General features: G+C 43.8%; 1 protein-coding gene across 2 annotated transcripts in view; it reads right to left on the bottom strand.

Annotated features, from left to right (window-relative positions):
* The window catches only part of ARG2 (arginase 2), a 29772-nt gene that overhangs the window by 675 nt on the left and 9225 nt on the right, over nucleotides 1–19872 (bottom strand). Inside the window, exons 3-7 of one of the 2 annotated variants that reach the window (XM_008700535.2) lie at nucleotides 6992–7169; nucleotides 4447–4606; nucleotides 3415–3509; nucleotides 3131–3235; nucleotides 2004–2137 (exon numbers count right to left, since the gene is read on the bottom strand). In XM_008700535.2, the coding sequence (XP_008698757.1) occupies nucleotides 2004–2137; nucleotides 3131–3235; nucleotides 3415–3509; nucleotides 4447–4606; nucleotides 6992–7169 (672 nt within the window). Of the gene's footprint in view, nucleotides 1–2003; nucleotides 2141–3130; nucleotides 3236–3414; nucleotides 3510–4446; nucleotides 4607–6991; nucleotides 7170–19872 lie in introns of both variants that reach the window. The other variant, XM_008700529.2, reaches the window with a different exon arrangement.

The following is a 19872-nucleotide window of genomic DNA, read 5'->3' on the forward strand; positions in this document are numbered from 1 at the left end:
TAGGATTAAAATTTATCATCCCTGTTCAACTAACTTAATAGGCATAGCTGTCAGGCTTTCTGGATAAGGAAAGAGCTTGTGGGGAAGAGGTAGACAAGGATTTTCCAACTTACTGGGAAAATGTGTGCCATGTCCAGGAACCTTCCAGATGTCTATGTAGTTGTGTGAAGAGATCATCTCTTTTGAGCGGTTCCCATTTTTGAATTCTGATTCTCTCAAGGCACCACATGCCCTAAGTATAGTTATTAGTGCATTTCTTAGTCTTATCCTTGCAGGTCTGAGCTGAGGGCAGGTACCATGACGATGTGATTTTTAGGTGTCCCATCATAGTGACCTAGTATCTTGCACTTAGTCAAGGGAAGACTTAGCCATACTTTAATTTGGACTTGTTACCTTCTGTGAGGGTTTAAGTACTTATACTAAAGGGTTTGAGAAGGGAAGATTAGACCAGAAGAACCTATCCAGACCTGCCTTCTACTCCCCACACAAGCCCACTTCTCTGAGGTATTTAACTTTTTAGTTGGTTATTCTGGGTGAAGTTAATCTACCTCTTCAAGTCATCTGAACAAACTAGTACTGGAGAATACAAATAAATATCAGAACACTTAGGGTAGCCATAAAGCCTAGAAACATGGGGATATATACCTACTGGTTTATTGATATTGATATTACATTGTAATACATGGTATGCTCAGTGCCACTGTATCTGTTGAGTGTGCAGTCCCTTATTAGCAGTGCATAGTCCAAGCATGTTACTGCAGCATTTCCATTGTGCTAGCATCTCGGTGTCTTACGATCTGTGTGTGATTTCCACTAACTACACCGGAGTTCTTGGTATAGCCCAGAAGTAATCAAGAGTGTTTGAGCTATTAAAAAAATGTGTTATCCATGTTTTCCAGACTATTGCCACCTTCTAATTTAAGCAAAGTGCTTTATGTAGCTAGTTAACTGTCATGATAGTCTTTTGGAATAGAATAATGTAGCAGGGGAGGGAGAGATAAGGTGTGACCACTACCCCATCTAACTACTAGAGGTTTCTAACCTCTGCTCTAAGTAGGGTCATTGGAACCAAAATGGAGAATTGAACACCCAGGTTCACTGACCACTAACCAAAGGACAACTGTTAGTCTCGTTCTCAGACCCACAATCTTAGATATTATCTTACTACTGTCAGACCAGATAAATGTAAGCATTCTTTTCCTTCCTTTAGTGCCTAAAGTTCCAGTAGGCTCTAGAGAGACCATTTCCTTATCTATCCCAACCACTCAAGGCTTTCCCCGTAGCTCTAGACCTTTCATTGTGGGTTCTCTCTGCTGTTTAGACCCCAGTTTCATGAAATGGTATTGAAGTATCATGTAGTAGTTGTTTAAATGACCTTTCCTTGCAAATTTAAAGTAACCTTCAGGAACTAGCTTTCTGACAGAAATGGAAACTGCAAACAAATATGAGTGTGGGGACAGTAACCTGTGCAGTCACTCTTAATCTAGCATTCATTTTACTAATCTTTTGTCAACGATTCGTCTTTAGTATCCCTATATTAAAACTCCTATCAAACAAGCTCTAGTAGAAGGTTTATCCTAATATGAAAGGACCCAAGATACTGTCCAGCTTTGAAATATCTTTAAGACAAGGTTTAACTCCACATTCTCAACCCCAGGTGAACTAACTCATAATATGTCAGGGTAAAAATTACAGCTATTTGGCCTTGCCTTTTCATCTGAGTCTGCCTTTAGACAATTCAGATGCAAAAAAACTATTGGTTCAGCAGGTTATTCTTGTATTTAATAAGTATTTAAGCAATTTTTATTCAATACTACCTTATCATGTTTGATATGAGCCAGCTCCAAACATGCCTCTAAGTGTCTGTCCTTTATTAGCCTGACCATGTGGTTTTTAAATAAAAACAGTATCTGTAATAACGTGGAATAGTAGAAAAAACTCTCCGGCATACAAGAGGCATCAGCATATTTACTTACAAAGTGAACAGGTTGATCCCTTCTTACCTGTGTTGTGTATTTCCTCAGTAATATACATGCCTTCTCGATAGGTCAGTCCCCCTACAACAGGGGTTCCTGTGGCTGGAGCCAGGGTAGGGTCGAATGCATCAATATCAAAACTCAGATGGATTGGCCTTTGTCTTCTTGAGGGGAAGATGATAAGAATAGTCATTTGGCTGTGCTTGGACATTGATCCTGCCTACAGTTACAACTCCTCGATTTTGTTGCTGTTAGTCCTGGTACTTTGCTAATACAGATTCCCAGGTTTCCTATGCTGGAAGTTACTATGTATTAACCATATCAGCTTCCTACCCACCACTTCATAGTTTTGCCATTTCTTCTTTGTGCCTCAGACTAACTCCAGTTCATATTTCTGACTTAACCTAGGCATTAGACCCTTTTGCATTAAAAATTCTTCACTTCCCTATGAGACTGGGCTCTGACAAAGTCTAACTTAACTTAGACTGACCTAGGTTACAGTTGCTCTTACTCTCTCCATGTAACAGCAGCTGAACTTAATTGATTTGGTGTCTGCAATCTTAACTCCCAGTTCTAACTTCAGTTTAGCCCAGGTGTCCAAAAGTGGAAACTAGCATACAACACGTATATACTAGATAACTAAAATTTCTTACAGCTTAAGAAATGTAATTGCTACCTGATAGTATGCCATTAATCACTTGGAAATTAAGACTCAGCTCTGAGAACATGCTCTCAAAACTAGCCTTTGGCATTTATCTGCCACCTTTCTATATTAACAAGGTTTGCTCAATGTAAAACTTTCAGATGAAGCAACAGTGAGCTTAGAAAGAAGGGGACAGTTGAATGCATGCTTCCCATCTCAAAAGATAAGCATTAAAAATGGAACTAAGGAGAAATTCATGAGACACAGAGGAGCCAGGCAATGACTTCAAGGAAACCCCCTCCCAACCCCAGAGGAAGAATAGGACCTAGGTTTCATATTCTCCCTTTCCAGATTATTGGAGTTTTTTGTATGTGTACATATTTTGCTTTTATTTTAAAAGAAAAGCTGCTGTCCTCAAGAGATAGGCTAAAGTGTGCTGCTCACTGGGAGTCTGCCCTATTTCCTTTGGGACTTTCCCTTTGGAAGTAGACATCCATTATAAGTTACTTACTTGCCAATTAGCAGATCAAATGTCTGTTCCATGACCTTCTGAATACCAAGTCGATCTATGTCTCTCATGGAGAAATACTGGATATCATAATTCTTTAAAATAAAACTGTATGAGATACAAAGGAAGGAGTCCTTAGTTTAAAGAACATTTTAAATGAAATATGTGTTGGGCTGGGGGTTTGTCCTGTTGATGACCTACAGGATATTAAGGCAAGGAACAACCTATCCAAAGGAACCTAAATGGCTGGGAGAGACCCAAAGCTTAACCTCAATGTATCAACTTACTGTTCAGGAGGGTCCACATCTCTTAGACCAATATACACAATACTTGGGGAGGAGATACAAGGTTTGATCCAGGAAAATCCTGGGAGTTGTGGTACCTGTCAAAAGAGGAATGGACTGGACTCATCAAGGATTCTTGGTCTCACCAACATAATCACCATGTGCTTCCCCATGTGTGCAGTCTGCTTTCTCCTACCTCCAGGATATGCTTAAAGCAACCCAAGACCCACTTGATCTGGGAAAGAGAACTTATACAAGTGGAAATGATTCAGAAGGCAGCTGAAGAACGCAGATTTCTCAGAATAAAAAAAAAAAAGTTTCTCCTAAGGTGGCCAGTTTCTCATTAACTTACCTAAATAGCAGGAATACTGCTGATGAGCCCATTTCCACCCCTTTGTACATTACTGAATTGTTTACAGATTGGTTCTTGAAACACAACCTGGTTGCCATCTTAAATTGTCTACAGCCAAAACACAAATTCTACCTAATGAATAACTTGTACTATCCTGATTTAACTTGGTCCCTCACTGAGGGGAAGGACATACAGATTCTAGTCTATGCCTAACATGGATTCCTATATCTTCTGACCAGCCTAGGAAAGTATTACCTAGAGATGATCATGGTTTTGCTTTCCTCTAGACGATGGGTCTGAGAGTGAGGCAGGCCTGGGAGCCTCTAACCAAGAAGTCCTGCTGTGGGTGTATCAGTCACTAGAGTTACTACCCACTGCCACTTTCCTTTCTTGCAAATATTCTCTCTCTCTCTCTCTCTCTCTCTCTCTCTCTCACACACACACACACACACACACACACACACACACCCTCTTTCCCAAGAGCAGGGACCATGTCCTAGTCCTCCTTATATCCCTATCATCTAGTAGACTGGCCCATAATGTTTGATGAACAAATGAAGAAATACTAAACATTTCTACCACGACCATCAGCCCATCCTTCATAAAAACCTTACTGAACTAGTTCCTCAAAGCCCCAGCGTAACCCCTGCAAGCAAGCCACTTAGCCTTTTCAGCCCACTGACCTTGTCCTGTAGTTCTCTGAGGAGAAATGAAACTGGCTGTCCATGGAGATTTCCAGATGAAGTGGTGAGGGGTGTATTGATGTCAGCATGGGCATCAACCCAGATCACACAAAGGTCTGGGCAGTGCCGGGCGTGGCCACTAATGGTACCGATTGCCAGGCTACAAGGAACAAACACAATAATTGAGGCCCTGTGCTTGGCAAACATCACCAATAACAAATACCCTCAGTGCTGCTCACACTTTGTCCTCAGGGCAAAGTCAGGGCCTCAGAGTAAGGCTGGATTTGGATGACCAAAAGTCCCAGGGCCTGTAGTTCCCAGAGATTAACCTTGAGTGAGTTAGGGAGAAATGGAAGGTTCCAAAGATTCAAAGCTTGTTGACTGGTTACCCTTCTAGTTTGACAGATGTCATTGCTGCCCCCAAATCCCTAAAATTAGATCCATTAGCCCTGGGCCAGAAAAGGACCTCAAGTATTTGTTCAATGAATGAAATCCAGTTAAATGATATGTTCTATATATAACAACTCACAAATATTTAATACTTAAGGGAGATCTAATTATTTTCAAAAAATCAGTCATATTTACTTTCTAAGGATAAAAATTAGCATTATAGCTTTTTAGAAAGTTAACAATTTTGACATTTCCTTTAGGAAGTATCACATAAAGACATTAACGGGAACCCAATTAAAGACCTCATTTAGATAACTGAGTAAACATTTATTTGCATGGCATATTAGCATGGCATTCAAATACCAGTGTTTATTTTATTGCCTCTCCCTGTCCTTGGACTCTGTGTACATTGGCCAACTGTCCTCAGTTGTAGGAATATAGCTGATGAAATCGTGGTTGGAAAGCTGCCCAGCTTCCTAGTAACTGAAGAATTTGACATAGATGGGAAATGCAACTTAAGCACTTAAGGAACTAACTACAGCTATCCTTCTCAGTATGGCACGAGACAGCATTTTAAGCTCCATGCTCCACATAGGGCCTTTTTGAAGGATAGCACAGTCTAGTGTGAAAAGCAGTGGATTAAGTCAGACAACTGGGGTTTTTTCCCAGAAAGCCAGGTGATTTAGGACAAGTCATCTAGTTTTGCTAGACAGCTTCCTTTTTCTAGAAGAATGGGATAATAATATTGTCTTGTTTAAGTCAGAGTTAGTCTGACATCTAAGGGAATAATTTATACTGTGTAAAAGGAGCAGAGTGACCTAAAGATACCTCCTTTCTTCAAAATGTCCAATATCTGTTCAGTTCATATACTCATCCCTTCCTTTCTAGAATCTTCAGGTAGCCTAGTTTTAGCACAGAATAGGGAATAGTGACAGGGCTGCAGTCGATAGCTGTAGACAAAAGAAAAGCCAAAGACCATGACAGTCACATTGATAAGCAGTCCCCAAATAGACGATCAGAAGAAAGTCAATACAAATGAGAGAGCGCTGAGCTAAGAGGAAGACCCACCCTCTGGTTGATTTAATTCGATAGCTACGGAGAACCGGGACTGCTCTCTTATTATACCTAAAATTACACTCCTAGTGAGGAAATCTACCTGCACTTAGAATGGTCACAAAGACTCGGCTTCTGTTAAGGGACCAGAAAAGCTCTCTGCGCCACAGGAGTAGTTACTAGATTGGCTCTCAGAAGAAAAGGTAATTGCCTTCAGAGGTCACACTGAATTTAAATCCCACCCTGCTACTTCCTGGTTCTAGAAGTTGGGTAAGTTATCTGACCTCTGTCCCTCAGTGTTCTGGCAGTTAAGTTAGGTAAAACTGTATCTGCCTCATGGTGTTATGAGGGGTAAATGAGAATATATAGGAAGTGCCCAGTACTCCTAGTATTTTAATGCTGTTTTTCTCTCTACCAAAAACCTTTATTAGCTCAAATAGGACTCCTCTGGCCCAGAATGATCTCTTCCTTCTCTGAAATTCTATAGAATTCAATATGTTTTTTCATTCCGTGTGTGTGTATTTCATCTAGTCCTAATAGATCACAATTTCCACAATCCCTAGCATTGTTTGAGAACACGCCAAGCAGTGTTCAATAAAGTACACGCTCACTCGCTCAGAGAAGGGCTCTGTCAGTCACCTAGGGGTGCATGCTGTGAAGGTGGAGAACACAGTCACACGGCTAGTGGGAAATCTATAACACGTTAGCAGAAATGCGTTAACAACAACAACCACCACCACCAAATTCAGACTACTGATGGATCCTTCTAATTCTCCCAAATAGCCAAGTGAAAGTCATAAGACAGTTCTTCCTCAAGAAGACTTTATAAGAGATAACTGGCACATAATGAAACAGGAACACACTGTGTCTAAAGACTGCTTAGTCTACCTCTGAACTTGACCTCAGGCTATACAATGTGTCATACAATGAAAACCGCAGGTGCCTCCAGCAGCCCAGGATCCTAGGTATTAAAATGCTATTAAGCACATCATACCACAAGAATTCTGAAGGGTATTGTCCTCTTAAGTGGGGAGACAAGCTAGCTGATTAGCCCAAAGCACCATACAATCCAGGTCCCCACCACCCCTGCACCCCAGCTTACCTGTGGTCTCCTCCCAATGTGACACAGCTGTAGCCACTTGACACGGCTCTACTAACCACCTCAGCTAGTTCCTGGTTGGCAAGGCCCACTGAGCGAGGATTCACGATCAGGTTCTTGTAGAGATCATCTTTAGGGACCGGAGTAAAACTCAAATCTCCAAAATCCTTTAGGCGACAGCCTACAAACAAAAGGGGGATGACAAGATTACTTGCATATGTTATTCCAACTCTTACTGGCCTGGGCCACAAGTCAGAACTTGTGACAAAGTGCATGTCATAGTCATTTTGCCACAGTAAAATTCAAAATGTCACGTGACTGTGGCAGGAGGGTCCCAGTCCTCCCAGCAGTCCTGGGGGGGGGGGGTAGATCCCATTAGGAACACCATTTTGCAGACAAAGAAGCTGGCATTTGGAAAGTGAAGCCCAGAAACAACTACTGATTTAACCTAACAGTCACAAAATTGGTGGCAATTAGACCTCAGATATCCCAGAGTTATAGAGTATAAGTAAAATACCAAGAGGAACCAACAGGATTTACAGAAAATTAAGTACTGTTAATTTAGAGCAAAAATACATACAAATTTTCATGTTATAAACTTTTTTTTTTTAAATAAAAGACCAATCTGAGGATCTCAAGCATCCTAAAGGAGAAATGTCAAACGTCTGTTACTTACAAAGGTCCCAGGCAGTGTTCTAATTGCTTGATGTAAATTTTAACAATTTATTTGTTAGAACAGGGGGCGGGGGTATAGGAGAGGGAGAGAATCTCAAACAGACTCCACAGTGAACACAGAGCCCAACATGGGGCCTGATCTCACAACACTGAGATCATGACCCCATTGGAAACCAAGAGTTGGATGCCCAACTGAGCCACCGAGTTGACCCACTTGACATAAATTCTTAAACTCACAAAAATCCTATTAGGCAACTAAAACATGCCATTTTATCTCCAAATCACATAACTGCTAAGTGGCAGAAGCAGGACCCAAATTCAGGTCATCTTCCCCCAAAACATACATTGACTACAGTTTCCCAGAGAAGCCCTCTTGATTCCTCCCTGTTAAGAACAAGTGAGAACTTTTCCAAAAAACCAACAAGATGGCAGAAAAGCAGTGGCAGCAGCAAATGTCCTACAGGTTCACCTACTGCAACACACACCTAGACCAGCTGCTGGCCACATCCCCCGAGGAGCTGACGCAGCAGCTGTGGCAGTGTCAGCTGCACTTGCCCTGCAGCGCCTGTGCAGAGCCAACCAGGAGGTACCGCCCACAGAGAAGCCAGAGATGGCCAATACACGTGTGTGGGACAGCAATGTCCAGCCCAAGATGGTGGGCGGCACGGTGGGCCTCTACAACAGCAAGACCTTCACCCACGTGGATATCAAGCCCAAGGTGATCAGCTGCTACCTGGGTGAGTCCTCCTCCAAGTACAATTGTGTCCATGAACGTGGCTGGCCCACCATCTGGGCCACCCACTCCTCCAGCTTAACCCCCATCAAGTAGCCTGTTTGGTCAATAAAAGCATAGACTTCTCTTTAAAAAAATTGTTTTGAAATAACTAGTGATACATTCTGACAATATGCTATAATATTTTCACTCTTAGATTTCACGTATTCCGAAGAACTGTGCCACCAGTCACTGTACATTTTTTACCTAAGTACCATTCTTGCCATGTAGCCACATATCAATAAATTGGTTGGTGCCAATTTTAGGGTTAGGCCTAAGTAATCCAATTCTCTCATGAGCAGATCTGAACTATCAGAGAACAATGTTACCATAGCTGTATCCTTAAGGCCCTGCTTCTGAAACTAGAGTCCAGGTATGTTGTGGGGGTGGAGGAGAAGTGGACACAGGATAGTAATACTGGCAGAGATTTGTGTTAAAGATCTGGGATTAAGATCAAGGGTGCCCGGGTGGCTCAGCTGGTTAAGCGTCTGCCTTCTGCTCAGGTCATGATCACAGGGTCCTGGGATCGAGCCCTGCATCTGGCTCCCTGTTCAGAGGGGAGTCTGCTTCTCCCTTCCCTTCTACCCCTCCCCCCACTCATGCTCGCACATGTTCTCCCTCTCAGAAATAAAATCTTAAAAAAAAAAAAAAAGATTTAGATTAAGATCAGCATGGACCCATCTTGAATTCAAACTGTAGTTTTGAGCTTTACCCCCCCCTTGTTTCGTTTTGTTTTTTTAAGATTTTAAATTTGAGAACGAGAACACGCTCACAGGGTGGGAGGAGAGGCAGAGAGTCCCAAGCACACTCTGCACTGAGCGTGAAGCTGGACGCAGGGCACGACCCCACAACAGAGATCCTGACCCGAGCTGAAACCATGAGTCATTAACCAGCTGCACCGCCCACGTGCCCGTTGAGCTCTACCTCTTGAACCCATTCTCAATTCAAAGCTAAACAACTAAGAGAATGTAGAAGTTTGAGAAATGATTGGTAACATAAGGCCAACCAAAGGATCACCACTAAAAGGGATACCAGAAGCAAAACAGAAAACCTTATTCTATTTCCAAAATTAAGAGGCAGCCACAGCTGCAGAACTCTATCTTTTGGACATTGCATTCTATTTTATTTTATTTATTTGTCAGAGCACACAAGCAGGGGCAACGTCAGGCAGAGGGAGAAGCAGACTCCCCATTGAGCAAGGAGCCCGATGCAGAACTCGATCCCAGAACCCTGGGATCATGACCTGAGCCGAAGGCAGCTGCCTAATTGACTGAGCCACCCAGACGTCCCAGTCGTTGCATTTTAAAATATCCTCAAAATGCCCAGAGATCTGGAAAACTGAAAGAGAAAAGACTGATGGTAGGAGAAGAATAGGATAACAGGCCAAAGCCATCAGGATCCAAGAGAAAAAAAGGACCAAATAAAACATCTATTATATCCTTTAAATACATAAAAAGCCATAAGGGATATGCACTTTACAAGATCTCAGTACAGGGGCACCTGGGTGGTTCAGTCAGTTAAGTGTTGCCTTCAGCTCAGGTCATGATGCCAGGGTCCTGGGATCGAGGCTGCACATCCAGCTTCCTGCTCATTGGAAAGCCTACTCTCCCTCTCCTGCTCCTGATGCTTGTGCTCTCTGTCAAATAAAGAATCTTTTTTTTAAAGATTTTTATTTATTTATTTGACAGCGAGGCAGCAAGAGAGGGAACACAAGCAGGGGGAGTGCGAGAGGGAGAAGCAGGCTTCCCACTGAGTAGAGAGCCCGATGTGGGGCTTGATCCCAGAACGCTGGGATCATGACCTGAGCCGGAGGCAGATGCTTAACAACTGAGCTACCTAGGCGCCCCTCAAATAAATAATCTTAAAAAAAAAATCTCAATACAGGAGAGCAGTTTAGATTTAAGAGAAATGAAGCTTTAACTTTTAAGTCAATATTGGGTCTTGCAATTGGCAACAGTCTTAGGCTGGACAGATTTTGAATGTCAGTTTCTACTTCCCCACCCGTGTTTATCTCTGTACCCCCTGAAGCCACATCAGGCATTTAGGTTCTTACTAGGTGTAAGACATCAGGGCATGCCTGGTGTTTTATAATATTAGGTGTATAAATAGAGAAGGTTTATTATCTAATTAATGTTAATATTAACTAATTGCTGAAGACTCCTTTAACTCATTTAATCTTCACATGACCAATAAGAAATACATAGGAATCAACCCAGTGGATAAGTGACAGAACTTGGGGAACATGCAAGTCCAATCATGGAATCTAGGATGTAGATTCTGATACGGTAAGTGTGACAGAATACTGTACTCAGCTCACTATTATTTACTTACCAGAAGAAAGCTGCAGAAAGCCTGTAAAACAACCTAAAGAGAATTTGGCAGTCTTAGATAACTCTCTCCAAGGAAGAGAGACTAAATTTCATAAAAGGATTTTGGTCATTAAACGTGTAGCTCTGTGAAGTGGATCACCAGATTAATTCACAACCTAGACAGTGGGTTCTTCTAATATTATCCAACTCCATTTGCTCTCATTCCTTACTCACCAAACAGCCTCCCTCTGTTTATTCACTTAGTCTCCCTGTTACCCTCCTACCAGCAAGAGGGCCTCCTAGCAGTGGAGGAAGTGGACAAATGTCGGAAAGACTGTTGTTCACCATAATTATGGATAGGCATTTTGGTACAGACATCACAGTTAGCATGAGTCTCTGGGTTGGAAAGCCTGACAAGCTCTGCACATAAAGATTGCCTAACTAACTCAATTCATGCACTCCTATGTTCATTGCAGCATTTTTAAATTTTTACAATTACCAAGCTAGGGAAGCAACCTATAACACACACACACACACACACACACACACACACACACACACACACACATCTATAAAATAGCCATAAAAAGAATGAAATCTTGCCATTTGCAACAACATGGATGACCTAAAGGGCATTATGCTAAATGAAATAAGACGGATACCATACGATTTCACTTATATGTGGGATCTAAAAAACAGAAACAGACTCAAATACTGTTGCCAGAGGGAGGGGGGTAGAGGGATGGGCAAAGTAGGTGAAGGGGCTTAAGAGGTACAAACTTCCAGTTATAAAATAAGTACTGTGTAGTCAGTGATATTGTATAAGGTGGTTTGGTGACAGGTGGTGACCACGTACCATGGTGAGCACTGTGGATCTGGGGACTTGTCGAATTACTGTGTCATGTACTTGAAATTACTACCGTATGTCAACTATACTTCAATAATAAAATTTAAACAAAACAAACCCTTCTGTCCTGGGTCTACAAAGCTGAGGACCAGACCTCCTGAAGGGATTAATATCTTGAGACTCTGCCTGAGTTGTCCACCAGGACTCCCAATTCTGCTCTTTATTTTCTCAAAAAATAGTGCCAGGTAAAGACTAAGGACAATGAGTGTTAAAGGACTGAAAGGGGGGGGGCACCTGGGTGGCTCAGCCATTAAGCATCTGCCTTCGGCTCAGCTCGGGTCATGATCCCAGGGTCCTGGGATTGAGCCCTGCATCGGGCTCCGTGCTTGACGGGAAGCCTGCTTCCCCCTCTCACACCCCCCCTGCTTGTGTTCCCTCTCTTGCTGCCTCTGTCAAATAAATAAATAAAATCTTTACAAAATAAAAAACTAAAGGACTGAAAGGAAATTCAGAGGACTGGGGGGTGGGGGAGGGGGTCAAAGAATGACTCCTCCATCAAGTAAAGTTTGTACCAGCATTGTTTTGCTATTTTTGTTGTTCTCTTTTCCTTACTGGTAGAAAATTTTTGTAAAATTGGTAAGTATCTGATGGTGGAAGTCCCTACCCCACTTCCCAGGCTTTACTACTCTAGCTTTGCAGACCTTTGTGCATAAACACAATTCGTACTGTTCTTTTAAATAAGGTTGTTGGAGTAGGCTTAACTGCCGTAACTAACCTTCCCCCAAACAAAGGCTCAAACCCAGTAAATTGGTTTCTTGTTCATTTAACATCTGGGGTGGCTGTTCTAGGTCAGCAGGAGGCGCTCCTCCACACAGTGATTCAGAGACCAAGCTCCTTCTGGCTTGTGGCTCTGCCATCACTAGGGCTTTGCCATCTGTGGGGCTAAGGTTAGGTCTCCCCAGGTCAAGGCAGCAGGAGAGGAAGCAAGCCCTGAGAGGTCACATCTAATTTTAAAGGCCCTGGCCTAGAAGTGGCACATCACACCTGCTCACATGGCACTGGTCAACAAATGCAGGTCTAACTTCTGTCCAGAAGAGAATGGATTTTGGCAGCCAGCTGGCCATCTCTGCCACAGTCTCTACTTTCAGTTTCTACTGCCATGACCCCTAGGTGATTAAGAACTCACGATAGTAAAGTCTAGGTTGCTGATTCTAACTATCGGCAATCCTAACTATTCTAGTTCATTCAGAGCTGAATCAGTGAATATACTAGAATATACATCCTGATACAGCCTCTTAGGGCTTTTCACCTCTAATGCCTGCTGTACCGATAGCATCGTAGCATCAAAGGACCAGTGGAGAAGAGCCCAGGATTGGTTTCTAAAGAGTGAACGAGGTTCTGAAAGAAGAAATGTACCAGCCACGTTTGGAAACAGTCGAACAATTTAATAGAAATGAGAAGTTTGCATATTGGAGTAATGCAAATGAGGCTAAAGAGAACAGGAATTGTAACCTTACAATTTTAAATGCTGCATTTTTGAGGAGTGAGGAGGCTGATGGAAGGTTAATTTTTCATAAGAACAGGATGAACAGTAATAATGAAGCTATTACTTTATCAGAGTGCTGTGGTGAATTCTTCCAGTTCGGAAAGCCCAAGAAATGGTCTCACTGATTTTTAAAGAATCTCAGCGTCCTAATGAAAAGAGCAAATATAATATGGGAAGAGTATCTGCCTGTCATGCTTGAGAGAGCGGTCCCCTTGACGAACTTTGTGTACTTCAGGTCAGTTCATCGGCAAGTCTAGATCAGAGGAGACGAGGTTTCATTGCCACTTTCTTCTAAGAAGGCATTGTAGGACAAAACAAACCTAAGACTTCAAAGCAGCTCTTGCGACAAACAGATTTGGGACCAACCTGAAAGGGCTCTCGTTTATTTGCAGTGGAGGAAAAAGTAGAGCTCTCTAGATACTGGCACAGGCTCATTGCTGCTCTCTGCAGTGCGGGTAATAAAAATCCACGGAATACTCCCGGTCTTTTAAGCCCAAATGTTACTTTTGGCTTGATTAAACCTCTCCAGGGTCCATCAGAGTGGAACGAGCACACAAGGACATCAACAGAATGACGCAACCAGCTGGTGGGGAAGAAGTCTAAACAGCCCTCCCTGACCTTAGCAGTATCTGCGGACGGCATTCTATTTCAGGGCCCCGATCACTAGGGAGTCCCTGAAGGAAGCCAGTGGCAGGGAAAGGAACAAAATTGTCTCCACCACCACACCATTCTAGATGCCTTGGAGAACAGCTAATCCTTACCTCCTCGGCTACTATCACCATCCACACGGTGGAGAGGAAGAAACCCAGCAAAGTGAAGAGCTCCAACTGTGTGGGGCAAGCCTGAGTCACCCTCTCGCTAGAGACTCCCGGGAAACAGGGCTCTGAGTCAGCAGACGCTTTTCGACAGACAGCCGAAGGGGGCCCCAATCTGCCTCCTGCTCTGACTTCAGGGAGCCCTGCTGCCAAGGCTCCCAGCAAGGCAAGAGAAATGCCACACGGGAGAGTCTACCACACCACAGGGAACCCGCAGAATAACAGATTTCGAGAGAAGCTAGGAACCGAGTAGTACGCAGTTTTTTCAAACTGTCCCTGACGACGATGGCATGTTTATTATGACTTGTCAAGAACAACAAGTCAGTAAAACTTGGAGAAAAACAAAGACTCAGATGTCACTTGCTGCTAGGAGGATCCAAATACTAATGGCTTCTAACAGTTACAGACTCAAATATTGTACGTGACAGATGCAGCCCCAAAAGGAGTTCCTGGAATTACAAGGGGATGTGACTGCTCATCCTTAGAACCTCAGAAGTGTACCCAGAAAACCAGCTCATTGAAAACAAAGTTCCGATGTTACCAGACGTCTAAGTTAGGAAAAGAAGAACAGAGTTACTTTAGGCCATTTGAAGTAAGAATTTCTCTCTTATCTCTAAAATGTGATTTGGCTAATGACCTTTGAAGAGGCTATTACTTAAGGTAAACTCATTTGATTACCGCTAAGAAAATGCAGAGGTCTGCATTTTATTTAGTGCATGAAACTGCCAGAGACCGTACAACCTCCAGAATCAGGTGTCCCGGAGGCCTCTACAAATCCGCTCTTTGCTACTTAGGCTCAGTCTCCAAAATAAGTTTAGTGCATCAGGGAAAGAAAGCCCATCATGCAGATAACACCTGTTCGTTCTAGTCCACTTCTTCTGGGTCTGGAGAAGGCTGCTACAGCCAGGGCTCTCGGCATCTCCTTCCCCCTCCCCAGTTCTCCGAGGCAGGGAGGGGACCCCAGGCTGCCAGGCCAGTCATGTCCGACACGTCTATCTAACATGTATCATAGTTCACCTCAAGACCAAATGAAATGAACATGGTGTTAGTAGATGCCTTTGCAGGAATGGGATCCTTGAGTAGAAAATTCCAAATACAGGACTTGAAGTTCAAGACCTGTAACGGAGAGGACTTGCACCACCATTTATAGTTTTCTTGCTACTTGGTTCTTCCACTACATCGGTCCTTCTTTCCTAAGGAGAAGACAGTATCGCTGTCTGAAAATAAGTTTAGTAATGTATGTCCTCTGGACCAAACTCATGTCAACCCTCGAAGTGCCTCAAGACCCTGGTGAACCAGCTCAGCCTTTCTCAACTAGACCATTAGCTGGCGGCACCCCAGCAGCCTGGTTCCAGCGCGGGCAGGGGCAGGGAGAGAGGAGGGTTCCTCTGGCTTCCCAAGTCACAGCAACATAACCATTGCCTCCATTCAGAACAAGATCCTTGAGCTTCTCTGGAAGAGATCTGCTGTTGTTAACAGGCTGACAAAACTTCAACCTGCTCCGATACAGAACCACAGGAAGAGATAGCGACAATCCCTGCTCTTCAGAAAACGTGATCTTTAAGTTCTTCATATTCCACCTTGTTCCAGAAAGGATTTTAGGGGAAACGTATCAGACCAGTGACTACAGCTTTACCAGTGAACAGTTCTGCGGTATAGCTCCCTGCCCCAGACCCTGGGCCGGCATCCTGGGGAGGGCTTCCAAGGAACCTCAGACCAGACAGACAGCATTCCAGACCACTCTGGGGGGAAAGCAGAAGGCACATGAGATAGCCACAGGAGGTCAACTGCCACAACAGGCGCAGAAGGAAGAATTCTTGCCCTCTGGCCCCTAACTTCCTAGAAGAGTCAAGATCGCCAACCAAGTTCAGTTTCTGAGCTTGTCTTATCTCACATGCCCGTTAGGAGTATTCCATGAGATAACAAGGGAAAGCCTCCACATGCTAAGGATTACATCTTAGTTCAACTGGATGAAGCATCTTTGTGGTTTTGCGCCCCACCCTCCCCTTTTTCTTTTCCTTGAAACTGATGGCGTAACCTAAGACTTCCCAAAACCTGTTTGTAATACGACTATGTCATTTTGATAAAATCAGGTTTTGGTGAGAAGTAGCAAACACACACCGGCCCACTGATTGCTCATTGAAACGGCTCCTAGTCTCCAGATCTCACACACAGCTTGAATCTTCCACATCTCCGAAAGAATACAATGGCAAAGCCAATTAATCTTGGAACACCAATTCTCTGAAGCCCTAACCACAGTGCCATACCCTTCTGTGACTCAATTCTTGGGTCATACAGGAAGGAGTTTTCTACTTCTTTTCCTCTTCAGTGGTTTTGGCCTTGTGGTCTGGGGGAGGGAGCCAGGAAAATTTGGTCTGTCTTCTCCCAATCTGAGCATTACCACCTGTTATATTAGTACACACTCACTACCAAGAGTTCAGTCATTAAGAGGGAGGGACAAAAACTTTATTCAAAGATTAAATTATTTAAACCGACCACAGTAACCCCTTAGGTTCCAGGACTCTGAATTGTGCTATGTTGGATATTAAAAGAAATAATGCAACATCTCTCTAAAGTAACTAGAGGCCAGCCTAACTTGAAGCAGTTATCATTAGCAACTCAGGTCCTGATTCAGAAACAAACAGGTCTCAAAAAGGGGGCAACAACTGGCTGTTATCACCTACTTTTACATTTAGCTTAAATAAATTCATCAACTGGTAGCCTAATACCTGGTAAGAGTTAAACAGTGACATATGACTGCTACTTTGAGTCATACATTCTCAGAAATCTGGAAATCCGCTGGCTTCTGAGGAGCAAATCATTTCGAGAGAAAGGAAACAGTGATCTGGAAAAATCGCACAGGTCGCCCTGTGAGGGAAGTTATAGGACAAAGCCGGGGTGCTTGGCCTTCTCCTCCTTCAGCAAAGGCAGACCGTGGGCTGACTGTGTGCTTGTCACTCTAAGTCCTGGGGATACAGAGAGGAGGTAGGGCTGCAGCTTTCAGTGAGCGCACAGCTTGGTGAGAACAGAGGAAGGTGCTGACTCCGACCCAGGAAGAGCCAGGACTTACCGGAAGCGGCAGTATCTGGATCTTGGAAGTGAAGCGGAAAGGCTTACAAGCAGAAGGGGCACATAATACCTTCAGCCATACAGAACAATTCTCAATTCCCCTGAGCCCCGGGTTCCTGGGAGGACTGTGGAGAGGGATGGGTGGTCGGGAGCAGGCATGGGGCGTACAAAAGGAGAGAGTCCGTGGGGAGAGGGGCAGGGCCCAGATCCTAAGCAGGGAGCTACTAAGGTTTCCATGTCAGGAAGTGACCGATCAAATCCAAATCCACACTGCTGGTCGTGTCCTGGGGGCCTGCGGGAAATGGATTGGCCCAGAGAAGAGAAGCTCCACAAGGGGACGGGAAAGATAAGGCCATAGGAAAGCAGCAACAGATTCCGGTAATACTCAGAGTGCGTGTGGAGATTAAGGGCCCCGCACGCCAGCTTTCTGGCTTTGCTACCAGAGTTGAGAAAGACCCAAGGGAAGGGAGTGAAGAAGATGAGAAGTTCAGTTCTAGATAGATGGCCTTGAGGTGTTAGAGATTATCTTGTTGAAAATACGTGGAGGGGTGCCTGGGTGGCTCAGTCAGCTGAGCATCTGTCTTCGGCTCAGGTCATGTTCTCAGGGTCCTTGGACTGAGCCCTGAACTGGGGCTCGAAGCTCAGCAGGGAGTCTGCTCCTCCCTCTCCATCTGCTCCTCCCCCCACTCACGCTCTCAATCTCTCTCCTCTAATAAATAAAATCTTACACACACACACACACACACACACACACAGGGAAACCAGTAAATGGATCAATTCTAGGCTATGTTCAATGACGAATAGCATCGCTTCTGATGGAAGTGTAGACAGCCACCACCTTTGCAGCAGAACCGCAAGAAGAAAAAAAGATCCTGAATCTGACCCTTTAAGGATTAAGATCCAAGTAGCAGTTTACAGGAGATACAGAAGACAAAACATAGGGTGTGTGGGTGGTTCAGTCAGTTAAGCATCCGTCTTCAGCTCAGGTCATGATCAGGGATCCTGGGATTGAGCTCTGAATTGGGGCTCCAAGCTCACCAGGGAGTCGGCTCCCCTTCTCCCTCTGCCCCTTCCCCACTCTGCAAGAGTGAGAACTCGCGCACTCTCTCTCAAATAAATAAAATCTTAACAAAAAAAAACACACACAGGACACCGTGGAGATGCAACCTGCAAAATTCAAACAGATTATACTGATAAATGACCTAGTTTCCTTCACAAATACACAGCATGAAAGAAAAAACCAAAAACGGAACGAGGAACCTATCCAGGATGTAAGAGATACCAATCAATAGAGAACTTATTTGGATCCTGAATCAAACAAACTAAAAAAATAAGTGCAAAGACAAGTCAGTTGAACAATGTCAACATTAACCGGTGTAAGGACAAAGACAAAATAGGCTGAATTTTCCCTGTTTAAGAGGGAAAAGACTTGCTCCCTTCTGAGAATTTCCTTCTCTGTCCTTTGCAAATGCATGTAAATGTAACAAGCCTCTCGATAATCTCCCAACCCAGGAATGTTTCCCCAAGGACTGGAGATTAAGAGACTAACTTCTGTCGACACAGGAGATGGGCAGCCTGCTCCAATTTGCAAAACTACCTCCTGCCTTAGAATGGGAGAAGTTTGTTTCCCCTCTGGTGATTGTTCAAATTTCTGTGATCAAGTTAGGATGAGCTCCATCTGACAAAAGGTACTGTTCAACTCCTTGAACACACGTAATGGGCTGCACCTGCGTGGCTACATAAACAGGCTAGACTTCTTTATCTTCGCGATCTCTTAGATCGCCTGATTTAATGTTGATTCAGTAAACTGTTTCTCTACTACCTTTGTAGAAAGGTTTTCTCGGTTGAGAAATTTTTTTTTAATTATTATACTTCCCCAACACTGGGCATTTTCTTTTGGCGTGATAATGGTATTGTCGTTGGAAAAAAAATTTTTTTTCATTAAAAAAAAAGAATTCTTTAAGATTTAAGTAGGCTCCATGCCCAACACGGGCTCAAACCCATGACCCTAAGATCAAGACCTGAGCTGAGACCAAGAGTCAGACGCACCCCAAATTTTAAAGAATTTTTATATTTTGAAGATATCTAATGAAATATCTGCAGATGAAACAACAGAAAGTCTGTGATTTGCTTCAAAAGGCATGGAGCAGGGGCACCTGGGTGGCTCTTTAGGGAAGCATCCCCCTCTTGATTTCGGCTCAGGTCACGATCTCACAGTCATGAGAAGGAGCTGTGCGTGGGGGGCGGGGTCTGCACTCAGCTGGGAGTCTGCTTCTCTCCCTCTCCCCCTGCCCCTCCCCCCTGCTCATGTGCTCTATCTCTAAAATAAATAAATCTTTTAAAAAAAGGCGTAGAGTAGGATGATTGCCACGTATTGACGATTGACACTGGGTAACAGATACAATAAATTCACTAGGTCACCGTATCTTCTTTTGTTCTGTTTGAACACTTCCATAATAAAGTAAAAAAGATACACAGAAGCCAACTGGGCTCCAGGTTTGGAGCTGAGAGAGGAAACAAGTGTTGGAGATAAGGCTCTGGATCCGCATACAGGTGACAGGAAAGCCAGGGAATGGACAAAATGCCAGCTGAGGAAACATTAAAGCAAGAGGATCAAGGGCAGAACCCGGAGGAACACCAGCAGGTAAAGGGCGGGTAGCTGAAGATCTAGCAAAGGAACCTGAAGAGCCTGCTTCTTCCTGGGAGCCTGCTTCTCCCTCTCCCACTCCCCCTGCTTGTGTTCCCTCTCTCACTGGCTGTCTCTCCCTCTGTCAAATAAATAAATAAAATCTTTAAAAAAAAAAAAATGAAGAGCTAAACCCAGAAGAAGGTGGGGTCTGTTTCAACAAGG

Source organism: Ursus maritimus, unplaced genomic scaffold (assembly GCF_017311325.1).
Source record: "Ursus maritimus isolate PB19 unplaced genomic scaffold, ASM1731132v1 scaffold_25, whole genome shotgun sequence".
Lineage (NCBI taxonomy): Eukaryota > Metazoa > Chordata > Mammalia > Carnivora > Ursidae > Ursus > Ursus maritimus.